The sequence below is a fragment of the Aspergillus terreus genome, genomic scaffold (genome assembly GCF_000149615.1).
Source record: "Aspergillus terreus NIH2624 scaffold_7 genomic scaffold, whole genome shotgun sequence".
In the NCBI taxonomy this organism is placed as follows: Eukaryota; Fungi; Ascomycota; class Eurotiomycetes; order Eurotiales; family Aspergillaceae; genus Aspergillus; species Aspergillus terreus.
Genome location: NT_165930.1, coordinates 1,763,108 through 1,784,247, shown reverse-complemented (window position 1 = coordinate 1,784,247; position 21,140 = coordinate 1,763,108). Strand labels below are relative to the sequence as shown.

Here is a 21,140-nt window from a genome sequence, read left to right as displayed (position 1 = left end):
GATATGGATATCCAGTCAGAAGATCGGCCTTGGTCCTCCCTGTCATATATCATCTATATATGTACACATGCACAAACCGAAATGACTTGAAACAGACCCAACGGAAAAGGAAACAAGCGTGCATCAATCAAAACACCCGCCCAGACGCCATCCGTACAAAATCAAAGGGCACATTCTGCCCCACCAGTAGGCGCAACGTCTCCACCGTCGTCCAGGCGTTCACATCATCAATCCCGTACGCAGTCCATCCGGCCTGGACCGCCACCCCGACGGGATCTCCGGTACGTTCCCCCCGAGTCAGGTCAAGATAGACTTTCCCCCGAGTCGATGGCGGCGATGCCCGTCCGCTTGTTCGGTAATGGCGCAGCAACGGTTGCACCAGTAGGGATTTCTCAGGCGGCAGCGCAGAAACAATCACAAACGGCTGTTCCACCAGTTTCACCGATTGAATCGAGGTGAACGGCTCCAGGCCTTCCGCAAGTGGCCCGCTTGCTCGGAATCCCACAGTGTAGATGGCTCCCACTCCTAAGCTGCGCAGGGCGAAGATCGCCGCCGACGCTTCGCTTTCACTACCAGACAGGATGATAGCCGCACGGCCGCGATACGCCGACGGCACATAATCGCGAGTCAAGGTCGCCCGAATGCCTTTCCAGGTGGCATTCTCGCCCATCAACGGCGAGCCCTCTCGCGCCGCCACGATCGTGTCGATCAGTCCAATCGCCCGCGCCGCCTCACTGACCGCGGGGATACAGGCCGTGCTGCTGGATATCGGGGGATGCACCGACGCTCCTCCAAACGACGGCTGCGTGATCACCCGTTCGATCGAATTCGTTGGTCCCCGATCGATCGATGTCAACGTATGCGGCAGGCTCAACTCGTTGAAGCATTTCTCCATGAACATCGACTGGGGTGTCGACCGGAAGGATCCAATCGCATAGAGATCATGCTTGGGCAGCTGTCCCATAATGTGGAGCGCCTCATTGATCTCCGCGGCGGTCAGCTGGCCGGGCGCAGCGATCATCGGCAACAGCGGGTGCGTAATTGGCGAGAACACCGTGTTGAGCGCCCGGGAGAGTTGACCCATCTGACCCATGTTGACCGCCGATAGCAGGGGATATGGTCCACACGTCTCTTTGATGGTCGAGCGAAAATACTCGAGCTCATAATTGGCCTCTACCGTGTTCACCATCGCGATCATCTTCACGATATCCGCATATTTGGCGCTCTCCGCAAAGATCCGGGTTGCTTCGGGCGACGTCCACTTCCACGTCCCCGAGAAATCATGGAATGCCGACATGATGATACTATGACCCCGGTCATCCGCCAGGCGTTTCCGGATCTCCTCCGGCAGCCACAGCTCCACGTCGATGTACTCCACACCCCATTGGATCGCCCGACGGAGGTATTTATAGAACAAGTTCGGATCATCCATCGGGAACTTGCCGTTCTCCTTGGTACATCGTGTGGTGAAGATAATCGGGAGCTCGGTATGCTGTCGAAGCAGCATCAACTGCTGTCCGACATAGCGGAGACTTGGCACCGGGTCCGACGCCTGTTGCAAAGGGTCTACCAGCAAGTCCACGCGCAGCTCTACCGCATCGGACCCCACCGACAGAATGTCGAGGTTGGGCAATGCCGCGTGCACATCTGGGAAGGTGGTGGAGATGAAGTTTGTGCGATTCTTTGTCTTGAGATCCTCATGAGGGCGGGTTTGCCCGAGGATCAAAGAGAGAAAGCGAGTCAAATCCCGGCGGAAGAAGGGGCTGCGCAGCGAGTACAAAAACTCATAGTTGCAGGAATCGCTCAGGGATTCCTCGGGGAACGACCCATCATCGACACAGTGGGTGTTGATCAGCACCCGGTCCGTTTTCTCGCTGCCCTCCAAGCTCCCCGCTAGATCATCGGCCAGGATCCCCACCACCACGGCATTGCTACCCTTGCGCAATGTCGACAGCGAGGTCTCTGTGGTCCAGGGCTTGCCTAGAATCTCCGCGACCACCTGTACAATGGCATCCTGACCCGCACGGTACACAATCACCACGGTGTGCGTGGGTTCCGGCGGCGGGGTCTGGATGACGGAGGCGAGTGGAAGCGCGGCTGAGGGGGTTCTTGATAGCGGTGACTGAGGTGGGGTGCTCGGCAAGAACTGTCATAGCCACGGGCTTATGAACTGCAGTCTGCATCATCTCATCGCACGAGCAGGATCCCGCGTGTTCATGCTTCTGTTACCGAGGCAATTCGACTGGTCAACTGTCCAGGGACCGACGGATCGCGGGTGGTCACGGGATCAATCGACAAGGAGCGTGAGACGATGAATATACCCAACAAGATCTATAGGCAGTGTGGTCGATATCGCAGGGGGGGATCGCAAGTCCACCAACGTTCTCGGGAGACTCCAGCCGCACCGGGATGAGTGGGAGTAGCGTGGGGTCGGAGAAGATCAAGGCCAGGTTGAGACAGATTGACTGTCCACTGGGCGTTGTGGCACGAGTTTAATACCCGGGAGGTCGGAGTGCACGAGGCAAGTCGGGCACAGGGACGGAATCCGAAGAGACTGGAAGAAAGCGCGGGTTCGATACAAGAGGACGGCACAGGACAGGGGGGAGGGACAGCGACATTTGCCAGGATAAATGGGGGGGAAGAGAGGGAAAGGAGAAGGGAAAAAAGGGAGGAAGGAAGAAAGAAGTAAGAGAACGATAAGGTCCCGATAGACGATGTATGAGACAGGCCAGACGAAGATAGTGAGAGAGATTGTGTGTGTGTACGGAGTATGTGTGAGTGAGAGAGTGGGTGTTAGAGAAGTTACAGATGGACCCGACGGCTAAATTTCCCCGGGATTGAAGCTCCGCATGCACGGGGCGACGGGATCGGTTTCTCCGCCAATCAGCATGTCATCCCGCCCGATCTGGCCAGCCTCTACCATCTTGTACAGTAGATACAGAGTAGGTGGGTACATAGGTATTGCTGGACACTGGACAGTATTTCTGTCGATGGACAAGTACTGTATTGCAAGATGTCGATGATGTTGAACTGTATGTGCATTACTCAACCAGAGAAGGATGCAGCTGTACAAAACTCAAGCATCAATACCCTCCTCTATGAAGCTTGATGCTTTATAGATCGTCAACAGGCCACCTCCTAAGCCACTATCCTCAACGTCTGCCTCCATGTATGTACATATGTACATCACTGATCTACAATAACCCAGCTCTTTGATACGAGGAATTACCCCTTCCCTGCCGTCATCGATCTTGTTTTCCGTTGGTCCAGTCGTATCCACTCTCGCCCCAGGACGGCCTAACGTCGTACCAAGTGAGGCCAAGCTAGGGCCTAATTGTCCGTCCTCTCCCGCGAGTTCGTCCGGAAAATTCACCGGCTACATTCGACGACCCTTGACGCTCTTTTTAGGCGGAGCCCATTGGCTGCACTGCTTCAGCCGGCTCGGATTGTTTCAGCAGGCAGGCGGACGGGACCGCGCCTCGGCATCTCTCCGACTACTCCAAAGCCGAAATGGGCGATTCAAGTACTCCGGATTACATAGATCAGCTTAACTCTAGACAGTCTTGATTCCAAGATCGATAGTATCACAATAACATCCACCAATGCTCCTTTTGTCGAGGAAATCTAACCATAAACGAGATAACGGGAGAGAGATGATGGCGAGAACAGAACACCAACGATTCCAAAGATACCGGGGTATTGGGGACAAAAAAAAAGCAGGCCAAACAGAATCACAGAAATACATACATACACACACGCACGGAAATAGACAAGAAACGCAATCGCTTGCACTGTGAAACAAGCCATAGATTCTGCCCAACAAACAGATGACGGGATTGGCGCAATGTATGTATGCTAGGAGTATGTATGTGTACAGGGAGTGGTGTATGTACGCCCCAAGACGCCAGATCAGGGCCAACGGGGTGTCAATGGGTCATTGTCAATCCAAAGGTCGTATATCGTGCTAGGCGCCAACTTAGCCGTAAGTCTCACATTGGTGCCCATCATCGAGATTATCAAAGGAGTCATTCCACCACTCGTGTGGGCCGGACAGCCCGTGTCTATGCGTCAGCAGGACGCTGGAAGCCTATCTTGGGCGCCGGTACAGTGCACAATGCGGTCAATATCGCAATGGAGCAAGTTCCCAACGACGAATGTTTCAACCTGACGAGGCGGGCACTTGCGGGACCGACGTAGCTGACTGATACCGCTGTCCATGACCGGAGAGGCCACGAGGCATGCCCGTCCGGTCAGGAATACGTGGCGGGTGGTCACATGGGATGCACTACATCACATTGATAATGTGTACTCCACCAATGCCCACGACTGACATATTAGGGCGGCGAAATGGCTAGCCCATTCATCATCTTAGGGAGCGGCTTTCGCCGAGCATTGTTTGCCGTCTTCGACACCCGAGGCGCTCCGTGAATCATGCGGGGTTCTTTCATCAGACTGGTGTCCAGTTTTGCGGGCGCTGGGTGAATGTTAGCATAACTTGTTCTGACAGAGCGTGGAAAAGAAAGGGTTGTACCTCGGGAGACTATGCGGGTATAATCCCCAGAGAGGTTCTGCTGACTCCGGCTGGTGGCAAATGATGTAGCGCTTGCGGTCCTCCAAAGATGATTGGATGTGTCGGACAGGAAGTCAGTCATCGATCGGCCAGAGAAGATGGAGGATCGGCCCCGATTGCGTTTCGACAGAACAATCTCATCGAACAGCGCCATTCTTGGGTCCTTCTTCTTCGGGTTGACTCTTTCCCGTTCACTGATAAACTCGTTGAAGCCTGGGTCGACCATTAGTGCCCTGTTAGATGGATTATGGGCGGGCTATAGCACATACCTTGGGTCTGCTGCAAGACAGCAATGTACTCTGCGTGCTCGCCGGGAAGGCTTTTCAGGAACGCCTCCATATTGAAACTGTAAGTAAGACCCGCCTTCTTCTTGTCGCCTGAGGCAGGCTGAAGGAACTTCTTGTACGTATAGAACAGACTAGCAAAGCATCGAACGAACGCGGCTCGGACCTGCTCAGGGAAGAATGCAGCAGGACAGACCAGACAGATCTGAAGAGCACAACGATTGTGCACCACAGTCTTGCACGCAGTGCACTTGTACATGCCATCCTCAGCTCGGTCGTCGCAAATCATGCACACTGCCTTTTCATCCCACGGTTGGACCTGCAGGCAATGGCCTTCCACCCAACAGGTGCCCTCAGCATTATGGATGGGTTGTGCGGTCGCCTGCGGTACGATGGTCGAAGCGGCCACCGTGGATTGGGCATACACAGAAGGAGCATACGTCGACCCCGAGTTATGCTCCGTGTTCAAGGTGGTCACGGAGAGGTTGGGAGCGTGGCCCAGGAACGGAGCACTCGGCCGCCGCGGGACACCTCTCATATCCATGCCGAATGAGGAGCTTCTGCGCGACGCCGCGTCGAAGTGACCAGACCGCTTTTCACGCAAAGATGCCTGGAGAGCCATGCCTGAATCGTTCCGCGAGCCGGGAGTCGAAGGGAATGGAGGGAAGTGGCCGGACGTAGGCGAACTGTCCCGGGGAGAAGGGGGAGACCCAGTCTTCGAGGAGGTTGAACCGGTTCCTGGGACGATCCATTCCTTTGGAAGAGTACCCCCGGGATACAGCCTGCTCATAGCGAGCATGCAGGTATGCGTTGAAGATGAGGGGCTGGAAGCTATTCGGGGCAACCGACTGCTGGCCAAACGCACTCGAATTCAAGCTGACGTACTTGGCTAGCTGGGTGGACTGTGCCTTGGAACTGAAGATCGAGCCATTTTCCGACATGAATGCATCGAATGGGAAGGACTCCACTGCATACGCAGGAGGACCGGTGGGCACCCCGCACCGACTGTGATGCGGCGCTGCAAGCTGCAGCAACGAAAGCAGTTTTCTGCGCTGGTGGCGGGGGAGGGGAGTCGGACGGACTGTGCTCTCGATCAAGTCGGCATCGAGGTCCACCAGTACGAAATCATCCGATGGAAGCTCGACCTTCTCATAGCGGCGCTCGATACCCACAATGTAAGGACAGGGGGCCTCAAGGGCTTGGATCAGTCGTGCAGGGAGCACCGGAATTAGAACGCCTGTCCATGTAATTGGGAACAACAGGTCCACCAGGGCCCTTGTGGCGAGATAGAGCATCGAGGTGTGCGACGACAGGAAGATGATTCGCGATTCTGTCAAGGCATACTCAAACAGGATAACAATGTTCGACAGCGACAAGGTCCGGAACAGAGCATAGAGGTCGGTGTTTCGAGAGCCTGGCAGCTCATTGGCGGCTTCCTTGCGGGCAAAGAGACGTAGTTCTCGAACGGCCAGCTCGACCTGGGTCTTGGAGGAGTTGGGGCTGAAGGCCTCAGTACACAGATTCATCACATATCGCTCTAATGGTTGCCAAACGCCCATTCGCGGGGAGCTGGGCGGGATTCTCTGTACACCGCCGTCGGTCATGGGAACCACGACAGCTTTCAGCCATTCCTTCCAGAAACTGGTCATGTTCTCCTCGCGTCCCAGGATACCGTAGGCACGGGGAATCCAGAAGCCGGTGTCGCCATCCGTCAGCCCTTCAATCTTGGAGGCTGCACCGTGACGTACGGGTCGCAAAAGGTCGGTCATCAGACCGATCTTCTCTTCCACCGCGCTGATTTCGTCTTCTAACTGTTCTCTTTGGTCGGAGCCTGACGGAACAGTCGGGAGCTGCGCCAGAAGGCGAGACAGTTTCGCACGCTCAGAGGCTAGCCGTTCGCCCAGACTGGCGGCCAGCTCTCGTTCTTCATCGGTCATGTTGTCTTTGCGCCATTCTTCACAGCGCTTCTCGAGCTCCTCGGCAGCTCGCTGGTTCAGGGGAATCCAGATAATGAGGCAAATGGCGTGCAGCCGCGATCCGTTATCGGTGGTCATGGCAAACCCGTGCCAGGTAGACCGGGGTCTCTGATCGGAAGAGACAATGTTGATGTCGTTGGGAAAGGCGAACATGGGGACGTAGTCCGGGAAGTTGCCTCGCTGTTTCAGCTCCTCGGTCATGCCCCGGGTTGGGTACCGGTCAAGCAGAACAGGCTCGAATCTCCGTTTCAAGGGATGCATGCTGGGGGAGATCTCCAAAGGCTGTGGGACGGGGATCACCGAATTGTAATTGCTGAGACGCCTCGAGGTGCGGATGGAAGCTGTCAAACAGTCACAGTCAACAATGGCGGTCTCCTACGCGTTCGCGATTCAGAGCTGGCTTACCTTGACGGGCAATCGACGGCTGTCGCTTCATACTGTTCATATCACGGAAGGCCATGTGTCGCCGTACGCTACCGATACCGGATCGTAGCAAGCTGGCGGGCTGAGAGGTTTCCTCCGAGACAATCTTCTGAGTCCGTAACCGGGACCGAGGCCGCGATTGGGGCGTGATAGCGCCCGCACTCAGGCTCAGGTCCGACAGGAAAGACTCCCGTTCGGACGCGAACTTCAGCAATGCCTTATCGAAGTCGAAATCCTCGAGGAACGAAGAGCCCCGGGGCGACTGAGCGCCCTTGATGGTCAGACTGCTGCGGTTGCTGCTGGAGCCATTCCCGTTAGGATCTGAGTCTCCGGAGCGCATCGAAAATCTCTGGACGGAATTGCGGTTGACGACGACGGAGTTGGGTCGCGAGAGTCCATCGAGACGAGGGTCATGAGCGTCTTCGGCTTCGGCATCGGCATCTTCCTCAATGGTATCGGTCAGGGCGGGGCCGGGGGAGGTCGCGCTGTTGGCTCGGTATTCGTCTCCGAGTCGCTGGAAGGTCTCTAGAATCTCCGTGCCATCAACACCGGCAATCCAGAAGTAATCCGCAAGTGGAGTGGTAGAGCCCTCGGGGGCGGCAGAGGAGGACGAGAAGGGCATCGCGTGCGGGTTGGTCGTTGGGAGGTCGCGGGGTTGTAATCATTAATCGTCACGGAATCGTGGACGTCGTCACCGCATGAAGACAGTCAATCGCTCGAAACGGAGAAGCGACCACTCGCATTCACTGGGCAGGGGGAAGGGGGCGAAATTCAACGATCAGGGGCCTCGGAACGGACAAGTAAAGGGTAGCCGTTACAACGAGAACACATAAGTCGGGGGGGAGGGATCGCGACGCCGTCGCAAAACCGAGAAGAGGGATTCGGTCAGGAGAATGGAGGGAGGAAGAGGAGGAAGAGAGATTGAAAGGGAGGTGACGACTCTGGGGGGTTGTAGAGAAGGGGAGAATCGGGGGAAAGAGAAGGAGAGAGAGAAGTCGGGTGGAGGAGAAGGAGGAGGAGGAGTAGGAGGGGGGTTGGATTTCACAAAAAAGGAGTAATTTATGGTGGAGAGAAGGAGGAAGAAAGTTGGAGGAGCGGGGGGAACATCTGAAGAACAGTGCCCGTCAATTGCATACAATAGATCCTGCTCTCCTTTCTCCTTCTTCTTCTACTACTCCTTTCTCCTCTATCTTTACCTCTCTTTCTATTCCTTTCGATTTGTTTTGCTCGGTTGAGGATCTGTGTGTGTCACAGTTCTCTGTTGTTTCTTGTCGCAATCCACAGCCAGTTGTGCAGCGTTGCGCAGACCCGAGAATTCTGATCCATGTTTTGTCAGGCACACACGGTACAGGGTTCAGAAGTACGACAAAGTATGATAAAAGTACCATCCTGAGATCTACGGAGTAGTCGGTAGCCTTCTGGTCACTTTGCTATTAAGTTTGCTCCGGAGGTGAGGTTCAACTGCTATCATCCGCATTACCCACTCCCCAGAGGAACGAACCATGTCGATTTCGATTGCTAATGGCTGGGTCAAGGCAGCCAGCAAACCCAACGGTCAATGTGCCGACTATTACCCATCAGACTACCAGGATCATATGGTGTTAACGCGGATGGCGTTGTGGGAGTCCCCAGTACCGGGAATACATCTACCTGGTACTAGGTATCGCATTGGAAATACTAGGACCAGCCAGGTTCCCAACGTGCGGTTCGAAAAAAGAAAAGAAACCCAGAACCCCATAAAGAATATGCAAGACCAACGAACTCCTGCGGTGCATCCCCTGGCTTTGATCCAACCACCGCCCCCCGGCCGGGCGTTTCAAGGGCCGTCCAGGTACCAGCCCAGTCGCCGACCAATAATTCTCCCGCCTGCCACTCAACCGATAGATATCCAACCAGCCCATCTTCCAGCCGTCCAGGAAGCGGGGGGAAGACGCGAAAGGAAGGGCAGTTAGGTCACTACCGCACCTTCAGATACGGGGGACCAACAAGAGAACCCGACTCCATTACGCCGTGCAAGAAGGAGAAGAAAACGAGAGACGGGACAATATCAATCGGAGTGGAGCCGGTCGTGCATTGGCTCGCCATGGGTCCTGGTAAGCCACTAACGACTTAGTCGGGATCCTCTTTTCTCTCGTCCCATTTTTTTTCCCACTTGCCTTTTGCGCTCCCAAATCGCCCTCATCGGTGGGTGAGAACCCCCGTTCAGACTGGAACCATGGAAACATTACGCCGTACATTACGTTTCTTAGATACCTACCTCCTCCAGCGCAGTTTAACTAACTACCTACTCCTATCTCCGAAGGCTGACTGTGGATCCCACTGTTCAGTGGAAATACTCCGATTATTATCGGCGACAAGAACAGAAAAAGAGAAAAGGGGGAGGGGAGAAAAGCAGGATTTTTCTCGGACCGAACCATCAGCCATGACAAGCGGAGTTCCTGCTAAGACCTCGCCATGCCACTAGCTCGGGTGTGCTTGGGGGCCAGTCCGAGTCTTTCTTAGAGAGCGAGTACGGGGCGGACGGGCCTGGGGACGCCCGACCAGGAGTGCCCCAAAGGAGAATATAGGGCCGGTGTCAGGACCCATCCATCAGGGTGGGCGGCCGAGGCTGTACAAGGAAGGTCGCTGAGAATTATGCATCTGCATATTCATGGATGAATGCATTCGAGCACTCCGTGGTCACCCAATCCAGCGTGGTTATTCGGTACCTCGACAGAAGTCCGGATTCTTTCTCCATACGGTAACTACAGGGTAGGATTCTTTTCGCGGGCTGGGCCGATCATAAGTGGACCCCGCCTGAATGTTCAAGGATCGCTGAGTGCCCTCAACTGACAGGCGAGCGATCGTCCCCCCAGACTTGGGCGTGTGGAATAGGATGAGCATTTGCGGATATTTCTTATTGCGATGGACACATGGAACCAAACATCCATTGCGCTGCTCTACCATCTACGACGTCATCCCCCACCCCTTTTATTCCCATTAACCGTTAGGGCTGGCATACGGTTCCAACGGCCGGTTCGTTCATATTTCGGATGTGTGGTGGTAAACTGGTTGATCACCTGGGACGGGTTTCAGCTTGTCTTGGGCGGCTCATCGCGACACCCATGTCCATGAAGTGAAACATGCTGCTGTCGATCCTCCAGACAGCCCAGGAGGGATGACTCGCGCACACATGCACACTTCCCGTTCAGGATATGCGGAATCTAGACGCTTATCAACCGATAACGAAGGACCGTAACTAACCATTTCTATGTACATACACGCCGTACACCATCGACCCATCACCTCAACGCGCCGACGTCTAACTACAGCTGAACCCTCGGTCGCATTGTGGTGGATTGCCCTAAATCCTGCAGGATCAATTAGGAGAATAAATAGAAACACTGACAGGACCTATTATTCATTGCGAACTTAACCGAGCGGCATCAACTCTGCTCTCCCATGGACTAGTTCTCCGGCTAAGCGAATGTGGCAGAGTTTCGGAAGTTACCCTGGAATGGAGACCAGGCCGATTCAAGCCACAAATCTTACCTACTCTGTATATTTTGACAGTGCAACTCCATCACTATGAAGATCACATGATATCCGACCAAACCAAACCAAAGAGATAGTACTTGACAGTACTTTGTCCGTCAGTCATGAGTCTTCTTCTTCTGTCAGGACGGGTATTCTCCTTACATGACAATACCTCCCTGATAAAGCGATTGTCTGTACAAAGACAGGAGTTGTTCTAGACCTTCTCTCCCCTGACGGACCAGCCCAGGCCGCGTCTTGCGGTCAAGACCAGACCAATGAGCGTTAGATGGCGTGGCATCCCAAAAGGATTGACGTGCGCCAGCATAAACCTTAGGACTGAGTGTCTTACAGCTAGCTGGCGTGGACGATAAGGTAGACGGCGATACATTGGGTAGAATTTTCAATGTCTAGCAGATTGTAATCCATCATTCTCTGGCTTGATTGGTACAAACAATCATCTGTCTAGACCTCTACCGATCCATCGGCCAGTGGATTCTCCTCTATCCACAACGGACCGGTCTACAACTGCTGCTAAGCCGATGACGCGACCTGGCGCATCCCCCCGACTCGGCGTGTAACCCACCATCGTGGAAAGGTTCGAGAGCCCATCGCAGTCCCGACATGGCTGCAGCCGAGCCGGCCCCTTGCGCCACAGTACGAAGGCTGGCGGGACTTGGGTGGACGGCCGAGCTCCGTCGCTGTTGTGTCTCCAAGGCAAAGACCAGCGCAAATCGATCCCGCCGCCTGTCGTCGTTTCAAACTGGGGCGGGAGCCCGAGGAAACGGCTGCACACACAAGCATCATGCCGTCGCCCTGGGCCGGTTTCACGTCCGTCTCCGGGTGAGCAAGTTGCCCGTGGTTAAGTATCCCTTGTCGCCCATCGGTCCCCTCCATTCGATCGACAATTGTCCCAAGACAGCCCGCCCGTCTCGTTTCATGTCCTTCTGCAACGCCTCGAGCCCTTCCTGCTGCCCTTCTTCCTGCTCGACCAAGAAGGCGACTTGGAGAACATCCCGTGGGTTCAGAGTCGGCGGCGGCGGGTCGGGCCCATCGGGTGCTTCCAGGTCCCAGTTCAGAGAGATCGCCTTGAACGGCGGTTTAGGGTTCAGTCTTGTTTGCTACGAAGCGACAGATGAGTCAGTAGCCGATCGAGCCAATCCATATGCCAATCACTCACCTGGACGACAACCGCTCCATCACCAACATTCTCTAACTGCGCCTCCAGGGCAAACCGCAGGAGCCGTGTCTTCCCATACGGGCCAAGCGACTTATTCTCCACCTCGAGCGGCGTCAACTCGGAGGATTTAGTCCTCACACTGAGACAGGGCTGCGCAACAAACTGGTACAGCTTGCGGAACGTTCTCACTCTCCCACTGGCCGCCTGCGCATCCAACCCGATCAGCGTCTCGGTGTAGCTCACGCTGACCGCGAGGATATGGTTCCCCTCCTCTTTCAAATCGAATCGCACGATCTTCTGTAGAGACTGTCCTTTCTGTAGACCATCCCGCGCTGCGGTGTCGTCGGCTGGCTCTAGCCCTAGGGACGCCACTTGTGATGGGGTCTGCATTTCGGCCACGATGCGGACGGACGTCACCACGCGCGACGTCTCATTCTCGGATAGCTCGTTGTTCGCACTGAGGGTACACGCAAAGGTTTCCCCGACGTAGGCCGATCCGAAGGCAGGAGGTAGCGTTAACTGCGGGAGTCAACAGATGTTAGGGTGAGAAGGGGCGTCGGCATACGTTGGGGGCGAGGATAAATTGGTCGTCTATCCGTTCGGAGGGATAACTCAGGGATGCTTTGCTCGAAATTTTGGAGTTGGAAGTTGGAAGAGGATGTTGGTAGGATAAAGACGGACGCGATAGCCTTGGTGTGTCAGGTGCAGCCGGACAACGACTAGAGTACCATTGCTTACCGCAGGACTGGGGCAGTTAGTCAGATGCTAGCAACAGATCATATAATGAGGCATACCTTTCAAGGAAACAGCATGGGGCTCCTTTGGCCCTTCGGCGCCGGATTGCGCGCGTGGACGAGCCATGGCTTGGGTGACATGAGGGGATTCGACAATGCAGCGGCTGTCTGATGATGTCGTTATCTAGTGAGGAGACAAACACGGCAAACTGCACAAAACCAACAAACCTCCACAAGTTTCTTATCGTTATCCTGAGCTGGAAGCGAACTATTCATGCTTCTGTTTCACTCTTTCACCAATTTGCGCTCTACATTGCCTTATTACTAGTTTTTCAGTCTATCATCAAGTCGTGTCTTTGTATCACTTCCTTACAGCCAGTCCCTGTCGCGCCCTGTCGCGGCGCATTTCGCCACCGTACTTCGCCCGGATAGTTTGCTTCGTCTTTGTCGTTGGTTACCCGTCACTATTGCCACGCTAGAATGGCACATATAGGATCATCGTCTTCTCTGCAGAACCCCGCCAGATCCTCACCTTTGAAAAGCCGCGCTGCAATGCCCCGTCCGCAGCCTCGCAGTCTCCGTGCTGCATCAACAGCATCGAAGAGAAAGCACGAAGATGATGATCGCAATCCCTCAACGCCTCCAAAGCGAGCCCGTCGCAAGTCCACGACCCAGCCTAATGTCCCTTTATCCTCAGCCGAAGTGGTCAATCTGACTGGCAGCTCCCCCGTCGCTACCCCGGTGAAGAAGAATTCGCGCGTCAGTCAGGATGAGAATGAGAATGATGATGAGTACTGGCGGAATGCGACCCCTGAGCGTCGCGAGCGGCGGTTTCGCGCGCGCCCGCCCCGTTCATATCTTGAACGGCTGCAGCGTGCGAGGACACAGCGGTGCGTAGAGCTCCAGCTCCTCTTTCGTCAAAGCCTCTGCTGACATGTTCCCTGTAGGATGTACGTTGTTGGACACACCGTCACTGACGTTGAAGGCGTCCCGAAGATGGAGTTTGATATCGTGGGGACGACTGGAAACATCTACAAGACCACGATTGGGAAGGTGCCGTTCTGCAATTGCCCCGACGGCCGCAAAGGGAACCAGTGCAAGCATATTTGCTATGGTACGTCCGCTCCGATAACTCACCCACAGTCGCTATCGATACCCCCTATAGCCCCTATTTTTATGACTATTCCTAACAAAATGGCCGGCGAAGTCCTAGTGAACGTCCTCAAAGCGCCCGCTCACCTCCAGTACCAACTGGCTCTCCTGTCCAGCGTAAGCTGCCCCAACAAACCCGGCCCGACTGGCTACCCACAGAACTCACCGCAATACAGGAACTCCGCGACATCCTCGAACACTCCTCCCTCACCCGCGAAGGACAACCCCAAGCCGACGACAACCAGGGCAAGCGCAGGCCCATCGAAGGCGACTGTCCGATCTGCTTCATGGAATTCGAGCCCGAGAAGGAAGAAATCGTCTGGTGCCGCGCAGCATGCGGGAATAATATCCACAAAACATGTTTCCAGCAGTGGGCTTTTACGCAGCGCGCGCAGGGCGTGCGATGCGTTCTCTGGTATGACCCCGTGTCACCGCGTATGGAAATAAATACTGACGTGATGATTCTAGCCGCACGGCTTGGCAGTCGGACAGCAGCGACCTGAATCTGGAACAACTCATGCAGAACGGAACCGTCAACGCGGACGGATACGTCAACGTTGCCAGCCACATGGGCCTTTCGGGTCAACGCGGTATGAAACCGTCCCTGTATTCTCCCAATACTCTGTCTGAATTCTTACCGGTGCTAACGGTTTCTAGACTATTCCACATATCATCAGCCTTGGGTCTACCGGCGATTCTACAGCTCTGGCTGGCGCAGGCGTCGGTATGAAGAGGAAGACTGGGAGTAATCACCAGGGGCGCAACGGTCGTATCTTGCTTGTTATTTCTACTACGGCGTACTGGTCACGGGCTGAGGGCTTGAGGAGTGTTTCATTGGTTTGATACCCGGGCAGATAGCTTCCAAGTTAATTCCAATATTGATAGAACGAGCCTACAGATGTGTAATATACCAATGTATGTAGAATGGCCTTTCGCCACAACACTATCCAACGGTTCTCGTCTTCAGCCAAATTCCTATATCCAATGGACATGCCGTTTTCCGTGGAGCTTCGTCCCAATTCGAGGGATGGTTCAGGGGGGTGTACTCAGCTCCCTGGACAGCTGCCAAGGTGCGACGCAGCTCGACCTGGGAGGGGTAGGGCCGGCCGGACGTGCCTGCGTATTCGACATTCATCCTGTGGCGGAGGAATGTTGATAGGTCCATGGGCGCAGATAGATGTGATGTATGATGGGGTTTACGGCAGAAACGGTCATCCACTGTCTTTGACTACACGGTTCCCGTCGCGGACGACGGCAACACTGACGGCCTCTTCACCCGTCATCCACGAAGGCATCCGTTCGGGATCGACGACCCCTAGCTCCGCGAGCCGTCGAATCCCGCTGATAATATCTGATCCCGCAAAGGTGAGGGACAGCGCAGGTTGCGTCTGTCCGACATCGTCGTCGTCCGGCTTGTCATCCGGAGCGTCCAAGAGCCGGACATCAAGACGGTCCAAGGGCGCAGAAACGAGCGGAGACCCGGCGGTGCCGAACCGCGACTGTATCGTGAGCTTGCGCTTCTTGGGTACATGGTAGTCTGGCTCGCGGCGTCTGGATTTCTTCGCCGTCGATGGATCCTGGGTATCGTCCTCCGGTTGGGTAAGGTTCTCCTTCTCTGGATCCTGGATCTGAGTCAGGTATTCCTCCGGCGACACGGTGTTGGATGGTCGCGGATCGAGTGGGCTTCCTTCGACCACGGCGTCGGCGAAGATGCTGAAGGCGCCGTTGGCGCCGTTGGACCGTCCGGGACCGCGCAGCTTCAACAGTGTCCTGAGGCTCTTTGCGGTGAGGGAGGTTGCTTTGAGGGTGTATCGCTGGTGCGGGAGTGAGAGCGCTTTGGGGATGGCGTCGCGCACGATACGCTGCAGAGTGCGCGAGTCGGTCGCGACGACATCCGTGGCGGGTTTGGACGGACCGGACGACGAGATGGAGGTGTAGATGAAGGGACAGCTGTCGGGGAAGGCGACGTAGATGACTTTGGACGCATCTGTTAGGGAGTCGGGCGCTTGTCGCGGGTTCTGGTATGGCGAGTTTGTCACGAAAATGCGCAGGAAGGTCACCGGCAGGGTCTTCGAGCGCGCCAGGTAGTAATGCGATTTCACCAGGGGAGCGATCTGTTGCTGGAGTTTGCTGAGAAAGGTCGACGCATGCACGCGCGGAATGCAGGCGGCGGTATCAGCATCTGTCAGACCGGATGGTCCACCGCTAATGCGACTCAGCTCCAGCGCGGTCCAGCGCAGGCTGGACGAGTGGTCGTCTAGATACCGGAGGTCGATCATGGCGAGCTGGCGCAGGGTAATCCCGTGGCGCCAGTCGCCCTCGAGGATGCGGTCAATGACTTCGCGCTTCCCGCCTTTGCGCATCTGCAGCTCCTGGTAGGCGTTCCGGACATCGTCGATGGTGTGTTCGGCGGGATAGGGACTGAGCTCTTCGTCGTCGGGGTTGTTGCGCTCGTCCTCGAAAAGATATGGCGGAAACGTTTGCCAGTTGCGATCCTCGAGCCAGTAGAAAGCCAGGTCCAGCAGCGATTGACGGGTGAGCTTTCCTAGGGATCTCACGAGCGACGGGGTGGTGGACGGGATGCGGAGATCATTGGGGAGGCTGGCGGTGGTGGGGGCCCGAATGGATTTTGAACGCGACATCGTGATGTGAATTTGAGGTTATGGAGGGTCCAAGTAGCTCAGCATCCTCTTGCTTCTGTTGGTCGACGGGGCGCTGGGATTCCGTCGCGGTCGTTTGGCGCATCGTCCGTCATTCGGACATTGTTTGGCATCAACAAACCGGCAGTCACGTGGCGATAGCGGTCGATACAGCAGATGACTAATCTATTTCGGGCGGAATGGATCGACGAATGACCGCTCGGGATTCAGTTTCCTGGAATAGAAGTCATTGATGCCTGAGGCAGGAGAACACGGACCATTTTTGTTAGTCAATCTCATTAGCGATCGTTAACTCACTCAAGATACAGTTCGACCGCGGCTGACTATTCCACTTTGGTTGGAAGTCCGCTCGTGTTCGTCTGAGTAACGTGACCGCCCGCAAACCGAGGTCCGCTCCACCCATGTGGCATGCGGCGGATGAAATATCGTCGGCCTCACTTGGATAACGCCGACGCTGAGGACGATCGCGAAGTGTTCGGATATTTTGCGGATACGATTTTATCCAACAAGCTGCATCTTGTCGGCCAATAAACGCCATGTCAAGACATAAACCTCCGAGGAAGACAGTAGCTGTCGTTGGTTCCGGATTGGCGGGCCTGACAACCGCATATCTACTTGCGAGGGACAGCAAGGAGAGATATGATGTGGAAGTCTTCGAGATGGTACGGAATGATATGTTCGTGCAGTCTGCGCCCAATGCTGACATCGGTTTTTAACTCAGCAAGATCGCCTGTCACTCGATTCCGCCTCCTACACGCCCGCAGAGCAATCTGCAACTCCTACGCAAAGCCGCGTAGATCTACCAATGCGCGCATTCGCTGGTGGCTACTATAATAACCTGAAGCTCATGTATGAGTACCTCGGGTTGAAATTTGCGTCGCCGAAATTCATCTATCCTGTTTCTGCCCTCCCCGAAGACGGTTCCGCAACGCCCACGACCTACTATATCCACTCCTCCAATAATCACAGATTTCCTCCTTTAAGACCCGATACGTATCGACTCGGAGCGTGGATCTGGGAGTTATGCTACTTAGCAGCTTGTTACTTTTGGTTCACCGCTTGCTGCTTTCTGATAGCGCCCAAAACCCACGACCAGTCTGGCGAAGTAGAGTCGCTTGCGGAGTATATCGAAAGAATCCATTTGCCGCGGTACTACACCAAGAAATACTTGCTTCCGTTGATGTCGAGCGTGACGACGTGTCCCCATGATGCCTTGCTAAGGTTTCCAGCGACGGATATCTTGGGTTACGAGAAACGGACATACGGACAACCCCATTTTACCGTCGCTGGCGGTGTTCGTCAGGTTGAGGAGAAGCTTTCTGCGGGCATCAAAACTAGGTTTGGAGCCAAGGTCACAAATGTGACGACGGTGGGAAACAAGGCCCACATCTCCTGGACAGACGTACACAGCCGCCAAACGCATGAAGACGTATTCGATTATGCTATCCTTGCCGTGACACCAGATGTGGTCGGTGCCATATTCCAGCCTCTACGACAAGCCATGATGTCTGTGCCAACTGTCTCAGTGGAGACAGTCGTGCATTATGACACTAGCAGAATATTGCAGTCGAGCAAACATGTTTGGAAGAACATGGATTCGGACAATCGATTCTTTCGAACCACGGCGCACGCGCAACCGATGCATATATGCTCAAGCTCCTCGGCAACTGAATCTAGCCACGAACACCCATCGTCTGCAATTGTGACGACAGGCCCGGTGGCACCAATCGATCCCGCGAAGATCGTCCACCGTGTCAGACTGGTTCGGGTTCTGCGAACTACCAAGAGTAGGAAGCTGATCAATCATATATTTGACGCAATGCCATCGGCACGAATCCAAGACGAAAAGATGCCTCAATGGCGGAGTGGAGATGGAAATGTTTTCCTCGTAGGTGGTTGGTGCTGGGATGGTATGGTTCTTCTGGAGGGGTGCATTGTGTCCGCGATGAGAGTGGCAGAGCAACTAGGCGTTGACGTACCGTGGGTGGTGCCTCGTTAAGTCGAGGGATCGTGCGCCTGGCGTTGTCCTCTGATTCCACAGCTTGACGAGTTGTCTGTACTCCGGGGTATTTTATTTCATGTCGACAATCCCCGAAACTTCATCCATTGACGAAGCAGCCGAAGCGGCGGCCAACGTTCTCTGTCCTGCGCCTTTGTGCTTCAATATATATAATTTTACATGCTTAGCGTTGTTCAAATAGATATCCTTCTCACTTTACCTACATCCTATATGAAGAGGCAGACAGAGGAGGAGGCTATTTACATCGACCACGTACCATACAATGCTAACCGGCAGGGAAGCGCTTTCCTAATTAGGTACGCTATACCGGATACAGTAATTCGCCGTCCCCGCAGAACAGGGAGTATACAGGAAGTAGACAGAATGGCTTCGAGTACCATAATCTAAGCGCCTGAAAGCATGGGCCCGGCTCTTGATACCGGGTACACGGAATAGGGGAATTTCTTAGGGTGAGCAGACCGGAAAAAGTCAGTGCCTGGTTCCGACACAGAGACAAAGTTTGAGACGGCCACGATTCTGTGGTTCCGCATTCCGACTTCGGGGAGGCCAGGAATGTACGATGTATGATTCAGATCGATGTCATTTGACGGTCATGGAGGATGGTCGATGAACTCGTGGTGATGTGATACCATACCTGCATGGATGAGATTATCAGATCATAGGTACTCCGTAGATCGAAGAAGCGAATCCTTCAGGACATACCTGACCATCGTAGGGGTCTTATTATTTTCCATTATCCGCGGGAAGCTGAACGTCGATAGGAATATTAGCGGAACCGGCGTTAACCAACTCGTAACCGTGCTGACAAACTCCGCGAATTAATCAGCTCCCCCACTTCACTTTTCACCCTCTTTGCTCCGATCATCCCACACTTCTCCCCTCGTCATCTCACTGTCCTCATCTCGCCGTCGACACCATCGATTTTGTCGCCTTCGAGATACCTCCCACGATTGCAACCTGTATCGACTCAGTGTCGTCGCCACCAAATTATCGCAGTCTCAGTAGACGGCGGTCCCGTGCGTCCCGATTCGTCGAGCCGCCTCGAGTCATCCTACACACATTCCAAGTACAAGTCACCATCAATCGATCGCGGATCTTCAGGTAGAGGCTTCAGACGCCTCAGACACTCCGGTCACCATGTCTGAATACAACGGCCGTCGGGCCCCCAACTTCTCCCAATACCTCCAAGACCTGAATGCCATTCCCTCGCCATACGACCAGGCCCTGCAGCAGCAACAGCAGGATGTCTTCAATCTCGACGCCGAGCTCTCCATGTTCACCAACACCGAGTTTTTCGATTTCGACAACTTTGGCGATCTCAATCTGCCCACCTTCAACTCGGTGGAGGGCGACAGCCTGAAGACGGAAACCAAGCCAAAGACCGCTCACAATACGGATATGGAATTTCTGGACCTTCTAGGTGGTAAGTCATACTATATATTTGATGGTGTTTTGCTGGACGAGCTGGTATCATGGGACTCTTATGGTGTTTTTGAACACCTTCATTTCTATCCATTTTCTCATTTTCAGTCATTTGACTGGGAAATTGTGGGAAATTGCGTTTGTACCTGTTGAACGGCCCCTTGTGCTCGGTTTTCGCTTGGTTCATTTCCTTGATATCACTCGTGGCCCTGATCGTCCCCACTGGTCATTTCCCACCTGCTCCGGCAAGCCCCGTCTATACACCATCTGCACGTGCAGCGATTGGTCTACCGTTCGCATCGCGTTCCTGGCGTGCATGGATCGAAATAAGTTTCGTGCTACTTGCATGGACCTGCGACGGCGGATAGCGCGAATGGGCCACACTATGGCGCCATATCACGTGATGACCAGTGGGGTGGTTTATCTCCTCTCCAAGTACCCGATTACCAGCTCGTTCAGAGGGACACAGAACAATGTTTTGTTGATAATGGATGCTAACTCGAGCAGATGGTTTCGGTAATATGCCGGACTACTCCGCCGACTTCAACACGGTAAACACCCAGCCGCAGCCGCAGACACAGACGCAAAACCAGACGAGTAGCCCGACGTCTGTATCAGATGTATCTTTCTCTGCGGCCCAGATTCCCAGCGGTCCGCTGGCTGCCAAACAGGCTACCCAGTCGGCACCACAGACGGTAGCCCCGACGCAACCCGCTGCACCAGCTTCGGCTTCGACCCCGGCTCCGGCTCCGGCTACTGCCACTCCCGCCGGCCCCAAGCGCAAGAACACGCAAAAGACGCCGCCGATGAGCGTGGAAGAAGCGGCACGCATCGCGGCGGAGGAGGACAAGCGTCGGCGCAACACGGCGGCCAGCGCGCGGTTCCGGGTGAAGAAGAAGATGCGCGAGCAGGCGCTGGAGAAGACGGTCAAGGAGACCACCGAGAAGAACGCCGCTCTGGAGGCGCGGGTCACGGCGTTGGAGCTGGAGAACCAGTGGCTGAAGAACCTGATCACGGAGAAGAACGGCAAGTCGGAAGACAACAAGAAGTCGGAGTCGGACATTGCCAACATGTTCAAGAAGTTCCTTGCGACGCACGCGGAGAACCAGCGGAGTAGCTCCGAGTCGAAGATCGGCGTGGGGACTGCCTGACTTCCAAGAAAAAGAAACGAAAAACCGTGAATGTGTGGCTTTCTGTAGATTTGTT

General features: G+C 54.8%; 7 protein-coding genes across 7 annotated transcripts; 3 read left to right on the top strand and 4 right to left on the bottom strand.

The window, feature by feature from the left end:
• Positions 1-127: 127 nt before the first annotated feature.
• On the bottom strand, positions 128-2,618 carry ATEG_05581 (uncharacterized protein; the record flags this gene model as incomplete). Its single annotated transcript, XM_001214759.1, has 3 exons — positions 128-2,146; positions 2,322-2,472; positions 2,500-2,618. 3 exons carry the CDS (start codon positions 2,616-2,618, stop codon positions 128-130), a joined length of 2,289 nt encoding a protein of 762 aa, XP_001214759.1.
• A 1,716-nt stretch (positions 2,619-4,334) lies between these two features.
• ATEG_05580 (dDENN domain protein) lies at positions 4,335-7,875 on the bottom strand (the record flags this gene model as incomplete). The annotated part of the gene is made up of 5 exons (XM_001214758.1): positions 4,335-4,474; positions 4,532-4,783; positions 4,840-5,705; positions 5,740-7,171; positions 7,236-7,875. 5 exons carry the CDS (start codon positions 7,873-7,875, stop codon positions 4,335-4,337), a joined length of 3,330 nt encoding a protein of 1,109 aa, XP_001214758.1.
• A 3,718-nt stretch (positions 7,876-11,593) lies between these two features.
• ATEG_05579 (trafficking protein particle complex subunit 13) lies at positions 11,594-12,336 on the bottom strand (the record flags this gene model as incomplete). Its single annotated transcript, XM_001214757.1, has 2 exons — positions 11,594-11,887; positions 11,947-12,336. The coding sequence occupies 2 exons, from the start codon at positions 12,334-12,336 to the stop codon at positions 11,594-11,596; spliced, it is 684 nt and encodes a 227-aa protein (XP_001214757.1).
• An 896-nt stretch (positions 12,337-13,232) lies between these two features.
• On the top strand, positions 13,233-14,335 carry ATEG_05578 (uncharacterized protein; the record flags this gene model as incomplete). Its single annotated transcript, XM_001214756.1, has 3 exons — positions 13,233-13,570; positions 13,628-13,794; positions 13,926-14,335. The coding sequence occupies 3 exons, from the start codon at positions 13,233-13,235 to the stop codon at positions 14,333-14,335; spliced, it is 915 nt and encodes a 304-aa protein (XP_001214756.1).
• A 708-nt stretch (positions 14,336-15,043) lies between these two features.
• ATEG_05577 (CENP-N/CHL4 family protein) lies at positions 15,044-16,474 on the bottom strand (the record flags this gene model as incomplete). Its single annotated transcript, XM_001214755.1, has 1 exon — positions 15,044-16,474. One exon carries the CDS (start codon positions 16,472-16,474, stop codon positions 15,044-15,046), a length of 1,431 nt encoding a protein of 476 aa, XP_001214755.1.
• Positions 16,475-17,028: 554 nt separating this feature from the next.
• On the top strand, positions 17,029-18,491 carry ATEG_05576 (uncharacterized protein; the record flags this gene model as incomplete). The annotated part of the gene is made up of 2 exons (XM_001214754.1): positions 17,029-17,154; positions 17,214-18,491. The coding sequence occupies 2 exons, from the start codon at positions 17,029-17,031 to the stop codon at positions 18,489-18,491; spliced, it is 1,404 nt and encodes a 467-aa protein (XP_001214754.1).
• A 1,158-nt stretch (positions 18,492-19,649) lies between these two features.
• On the top strand, positions 19,650-21,085 carry ATEG_05575 (putative bZIP transcription factor (MetR); the record flags this gene model as incomplete). Its single annotated transcript, XM_001214753.1, has 2 exons — positions 19,650-19,935; positions 20,442-21,085. 2 exons carry the CDS (start codon positions 19,650-19,652, stop codon positions 21,083-21,085), a joined length of 930 nt encoding a protein of 309 aa, XP_001214753.1.
• Positions 21,086-21,140: the final 55 nt, after the last annotated feature.